General features: G+C 64.8%; 1 protein-coding gene across 1 annotated transcript in view; it reads right to left on the bottom strand.

The window, feature by feature from the left end:
* Positions 1 to 1,803: 1,803 nt before the first annotated feature.
* TPP1 (tripeptidyl peptidase 1) overlaps positions 1,804 to 6,128 on the bottom strand; it is a 6,327-nt gene continuing 2,002 nt past the window's right edge. Inside the window, exons 2-7 of the mRNA XM_026048342.1 lie at positions 5,972 to 6,122; positions 5,307 to 5,428; positions 4,753 to 4,952; positions 4,353 to 4,551; positions 1,961 to 2,257; positions 1,804 to 1,880 (exon numbers count right to left, since the gene is read on the bottom strand). Of these exons, the coding sequence (XP_025904127.1) occupies positions 1,804 to 1,880; positions 1,961 to 2,257; positions 4,353 to 4,551; positions 4,753 to 4,952; positions 5,307 to 5,428; positions 5,972 to 6,122 (1,046 nt within the window). The remainder of the gene's footprint in view (positions 1,881 to 1,960; positions 2,258 to 4,352; positions 4,552 to 4,752; positions 4,953 to 5,306; positions 5,429 to 5,971; positions 6,123 to 6,128) is intronic.

The following is a 6,128-nucleotide window of genomic DNA, read 5'->3' as shown; positions in this document are numbered from 1 at the left end:
GCCACTCCGCCCAGCGCCGCCCTGCATTGGACGCCGCGATACGGCGCCGCCCCCTGAATAAGCAGAGACGGAGTCCGAGAGGGGCCGCGCTAGGCCGGGCCTTTATTGCTGCGCGCGCGGTGGGAGCGGGTCGGTGCCGGTGCCGGTGCCGGTGCCGGTGCCGGTGCCGGTGCCGGTGCCGGTGCCGGTGCCGGTGCCGTCAGGGCGCCAGCAGGGCCCGCAGCAGCAGCGGGAAGTTGGGGGTGCCCCAGCCCGTGACCGGGTCCCAGGCGGGGCCGGCGCAGAAGCCCTGTCCTTGCACGGTGCCGTCGAGGCAGGAGAGGTGGCAGCCCTGCGTCACCTGCACGGGGGCTCAGCGCCCCGGCCSGGCGGCGCGGGGACCCCCCGCCGGGAACGGGGACCCTGCCCCTCTGGGGACCCCCCAATGCACCGCCGGAGGGCGGGGGACCCCCYTTACGGGCCCAGCAGGGCAGGGATCCCCCTTTGCCACCATGGGGACCCCCTAYGCACCCATGGGACCCCACATGGCAGGAGCAGTTGGGGACCCAGCTCCGCTATCCCCCAGGGAAGGCAGGGGACCCCCGGGGGGGTTAGGACCAGTCTCCCCACCCCCCTCTCCAAACAGGGGCAGAGCCCAGCCCCCCAGCGCACCCCGACTACCCCGGGCAGGGGAGGAGGGATCCTGGGGGGCACAGAGCAGCGGGGCCTGGTGCCCACAGGGGGGCCGGTCACCCCCTGCCCACCCCCCCAGCCATGTGGGAGAACAGGAGCCCCACACCCAGCACACGGGGAGACGAGCCCCACAGCTGCCCCGGCCCCACGGCCGTGCCGGCCCCACGGCCACCCCGGCCCCACAGCTGCCCCGGCCCCACGGCCGCCCCAGCCCCACAGCCGTGCCGGCCCCGCGGCCGCCCTGACCCCGCGGCCGCCCACACTCACATCGTAGAAGGCGGCGCCGTGACCCCGCTCCGACAGCTGGTAGAGCAGGGGGTTGAGGAAGCCGAGCGGCGGGAGGCCGCGCTGCAGGCGCCGCTCGTTGATGAGTGCCACCATGCCGGCCACCACCGGCGTGGACGCCTGCGGCGAGTGCGAGCTGTGAGCGCCGGGCGGTGGAGCCGGCGCGCGGCCCCGCGGCGCCTCCTCACCGAGGTCCCCGACACCCAGGGCAGCGGGATGCGGTTCGTCACCACCCAGTAGTTGTCGGACAGCGCGGCCAGGTCGGGGTAGGCACGACCGCTGCTGTTGTAGTAGGAGCTGGGAGGGAGCTTGGAGGCTGAGTGCAGGAACCGTCCCACGGCGGCGGCCTGCAGGAACAGCGTGGTGAGGGTGCTGCTCTTATTGTGGTGAGGGTGCTGCTCTTATTGTGGTGAGGGTCCTGCTCTTACTCGTCCTGCTCAGCCCTGAGCCCAGGCCCGGAGCACATCCCAGCAGCAGCTCCTGCCCAGGGCCGCACAACGCCGTGACCCCAGCAGAAGCCCCTGGGAGGAGCAGGGCAGGGGCTGCCTCACCTGGTATTCGGGCATGGGGAACACGTTGCTGAAGCCCCCTCCGCTGATGTAGTCTGTCACCTCTGCCGTCACCAGGAAGGGGTTCTTGAAGGACGTGCCCCCCACAGTGGTCACATAGGGGCTGTGGGGACAGGAGCGGTGCATGGYGGCCTCCGCCTGGGCTGCGCGGGCCCTGAGCCCTCTCCCCTGCTCCCACCCCCACGGAGGGGCAGGCCGCGCCRGCTCCGCGGCCCCGGAGCCCCCGGGAGCTGCGCCAGCCACGTCCACACAGAGGGCCYGGGTCAAGCCGCGGCCGTTACCTGGAGGCTGGAAAGCTGGGCCGGAAAGTGTGGTTGCCGCCGGACACCCTCCTGCAGCCCGCACCATCATCGCCTGCCGGCAGACACCGTTATCGGGCAGCCGTGAGCTGCCTCTCGCCCACAGCTCCCTGCAGCGAGCGGGGACGAAGCTGCCTCCCTCGAGCCGCAGCCCCCTCAAGGGGCGCGCGGCCACAGCAGCCGCAGGAGGCTTCCCAGGGGCTCCCGGCCCTCGGAGGCACCTGCGCGGCACCGAGGCCGCACCTGAGGCGAAGAGCACGGTGAGGCCGCGGGCCGCCGCCTTCATGAACTCCACGTTGACGCGCTGCAGGTAGGCGCGCGACAGGCTGTCCTCGTCGTCGCCGTAGCTCACCGAGTGCACGCTGGGCAGCGCGGACATGTTGCTGAGCAGCAGCAGCCAGGCCAGGAAGGGCTCCTGGCTCTCGTGCCTCCCTGCAGGGAGAGAAGGGGCAGGTCGAGCTTCTCCCGTGGCGGGGCCCTGCGTGCCCCAGCAGCAGCCTGCAGGGCTGCCGGCCCCTCCTGCAGCAGCTTGCGCCACAGCCCAGCTCCGCGCAGCATCTCCGCAGGCTCCCGCGGCAGCACGGCTGGCATCGGGCATCGCCCCGCACCAGCGGCAGCGCTCAGCTCCGAGCTCCTCCACACACCACACATGGAGATACTGGAGCAAATCCAGCACAGGGCTGCAGGGATGGCTGAGGTGGCTGAGGGAGTTGGGGCTATTTAGTCTGGAAGAGGCTCAGGGGAGACCGTACCACTCTCTACAACTACCTGCGAGGAGGCTATAGGGGGTTGATCTCCAAATAACTASCACTAAGAGGAAAAAGCCTCAAGTTGCACCAGGGGAGAGGAGATATTAGGAAGAAAATGTACACATAAAGGGTAGTCAAGCCCTGGGACAGGCTGCAGTGGAGTCATTGCCCCTGGCAGTGCTCAAGAAACACGTGGATGAGGCACTTAGGGACATGGTTTAACAGGTGTGGTGGTGATGGGTTTATGGTTGGACTCAATGATCTTGAAGGTCTTTTCCAATCATAATGATTCTATGATTCCAAGCTGCATAAATCCCTGGTGGGGGTGCAAAAAAGATGGAGCCACATTTTCCAGTGGTGTCCAATGGACACAAACTGAAACACAGGAAGCTCCATCTAAACACTGGGTGAAAAAACCATCTTTTACTGCCAAAAGGTGAGTGAACTAAGCACTGGGGCAGGGCGTCCAGAGAGGTGGCAGAACCTTCATCCTTGGAGGTGTCCAAAGGCTGCCTGGACATGGTACTGGGCACCTGCTCTGGTAACTCTGCTTGAGCAGGGGTTACCCTAGATACGACACAAGAGTCCAGAGGTGCCTCTGAGGCGCAACCTGTGTGCAATCCTGTGCCATAGGGGATAGTGCTGGGCTCCAGCTCTGCCAGGGCACCGAGGGAAGGGGTCACCCCCAACCCTGAGCACGTTTTTGCTTTCATTCTCCACCTTCCTGAGCAGCTGCTGCAGGGCTGTAACCACCCTTGCGGCCAGGCCGTGGAGGAAACCCCCCCGTTCCTGCGCGCACCACGAGCAGAGCTCTCCAGAGCCTGCCGAGGGTCACCTGCCCTSTCCCTTCCCTGTGTGGAGGGGAAGTGAGCGTGATCCTGCAAACGGCAGCTCTGCTGGTTTCACAGCTGGTTTCACAGCTGCTSCTCACCCGCATGCTGCCCATTCCCRTGGCCTGGATGTGTCCACAACRCATCTCCGTGCTGCCTGGGTCCTGCTTGGCCCATCTCATCCCCACAACCTGCTGGGCCATCTCCCACCATCTCTGCCTCTCCTCCACATGTTCTCTGCCCCACTCCACAGGCAGGAGGGGGAAGCTGTGTGTGCCTTGCTGGCCTTCCAAAAGGTGAAGGTGGAGCTGGCGGTCCCAAATGTGCTCTGCCTCCTGGCCAGTCCATCTCTGACCTGGGACATCTCACCCTTTGTGCTGCAGCACTGCAGCCGTTACTGTGCAGCTTGCTCAGATTGCCTCACTCTCCTTTATCTAACCTGGCAGGCTTACAGGCAAGACAGCAGCTTCACCTCCACAGAAAGGGGAGGGAAGAAAAACAAGAAAAGGAGACACTTGTCTCTCTCCACGAGAAGGAAGCAGACTGGGACAGCTGCTTTATACTGTGCAGTCAAGCCGTGGAATTTCTTGTTCCAAGAGTCCACGGGTGCTGAAACTTTACACAGGTCCGAAAAGCAGCTCTACCAATCGGTGGAAGATGAATCCTCTAGCAGCTCTTACTAGAACGACACCAGCTCCTGCTCTGTAGGCCTATCGGGTACATGYTGGGAACACCGGGGACACACCATTCACAAACACCTCCAGCCATGCACCTTTGCCTCTTCTCAGAGACAGATACCAGACTCAATACCTCTAGTTCTGTGCCCCGGACAGAGCGCAAGCATCTCCCCAAGCAGCAACAGATATACTAGTGCTACAACAGCAGGGAAGAGGAGCGTGAAAGAGGCCAGAGGGCAAAGCAGAGCAGCTGCAGAGTGGGGATTGGTACCTGAGTTGCTGAAGACCCATGTGGAAATGTTGGCTCCTGTGCTCATGATGTATTCCACATCCAGACTTGCCTCCAGCCCAGCCTTGCCCCAGCCCTGGTGCCCAACCACATGGTCAACCTGAGAGCGGTGGCCAAAGCTGCTGCCAAAGAGCTGCATAAACTCAGCCACATCCGCCTGGTGGAAATACTGCTCCAGGAACTGGGGGGACAAGGAGCCAACAGTGAGGATTTGTCCTGATGACTTGGAGAGCTGGCCCGCCGCAGGTCTGGGAAACGTCTCATAGTCCTGTGCTCCCACCAGCTGCTGAGGACTCCCGGGGCCAAGAGAGCGCTCGCATGCTAAAGAAACACCACGTGCCAAATGCCCATGGCGTGTGAGCCTTGGGCTGCAAGCAGTTACCTGTGCACAGGCCTGGCTGTTGTTTGCCAGTACCCCGACGTCTCCTCCTGTCATGTTGTATCTTTTACGGATGATGGAGGGTGTGACACCCAGGTGGAAAGCTGCTTTTCCTCCATGGCGCTGCCCTGGCTCCGCGTCCTTCTTGGCCCAGGCTCTGCTGACCACCTTCCTCTCCGCAGGGAACCGGTGCAGACCCCCGACTGGTGCGGAAGCAAAGAGGACACAGACCAGGTATCAGCGCCCAAAGCTTTGGCCAGGCCCTGTTGGAGCCCGGCTGCTTCCTCCTCACTGTGCCCACTCAGCCCCCACACGGCACAGGGCTGGGCACGAGCTGCTCCCTTTGGGCTCCTACCCAATCCTCATGGGTGTCACCTGGCGACACACCTCCATCTCCTCACTGCCAGGCCACTACTCCAAAAACACTTAGGACACTGGCTAAACTGCGCTGTCCTCTGGGCCTCCACGGCAGCCCAAACGCAGCTGGCAGCGCTCAACCTCCCCCTGCGCCAGCGCTCCCTGTCCCGGAGAGCCCGTGTGCCCCGTGGAGCTCTTACCGAAGTCGATGTGCTCGGCCAGCTCCTCAGGGACACTGTAKGGAAGCGGGGAGCGCACAACGCTGCGCCCACCTTTCACGTAGCGGTGGAACTCGGCCCCTGGCAGGAGGCGCTCGGCCGTGCTGCAAGACAGGGACCGCGATACGTGGGGTCACGGGGCGCCCGTGGGCACAGAGCCCGTCCGAGCCTGGCAACGGGGCAGCAACACGTCTGCGCTCTGCACGGCCCCCACACCCTTCCACCCGCTTGCTGCCGAGGGGAGTCCGGGCTGAGTTCTGCTTCCCATCAGCACAGGGCTCGTGAAGCAGAGGACATCTTCACTGCCCGACCGATCCCAGTTGAGGCTTGACATCAAAAYGCAAACCATGGCTTCCAAGCTGCAGGGTCACGCACAACCCGCACCCCACGGGCACTGAGTGAAGGAGGAGGTACRCGGCTACGCCGAGCACCCAACAAGCAGGAACAGCCTGAGTTCAGCTCTCAAGTGCTGGCCGGTGGGTCCCCACTCACTGGCCAGGGACCCGTGACGCCAGCTCTCCACTGCAGTGGCAACCAGGCCAAGCCGCCCACGCGCCGGCCGGCGGGGCAGAGTCCCACGGACAGGACGGCCCCGTCAGGACGCAGCCCCTGCGGCGGCAGCAGGCCCGGCGCTGCCCGGCGCTCACCTGGCAGGCATGCGGCACTCCAGGAAGTCCAGGGTGCTCACGCTGCGGCAGCTGCCCACGCCGTGGCCCTTCAGCCACCGGAGCACGGTCATGAGCGCGGCCGGGGAGGGCTGCACCAGCTCCCGCACCTGCTCCAGGGACAGGTAGCGGCCTGCGG

The sequence above is a fragment of the Nothoprocta perdicaria genome, unplaced genomic scaffold, assembly GCF_003342845.1.
Source record: "Nothoprocta perdicaria isolate Ctin4 unplaced genomic scaffold, notPer1 scaffold_535, whole genome shotgun sequence".
Classification (NCBI taxonomy): domain Eukaryota; kingdom Metazoa; phylum Chordata; class Aves; order Tinamiformes; family Tinamidae; genus Nothoprocta; species Nothoprocta perdicaria.
Note: the sequence above shows the minus strand (reverse complement) of the source record. Positions and strands in the feature narration are given on the sequence as shown.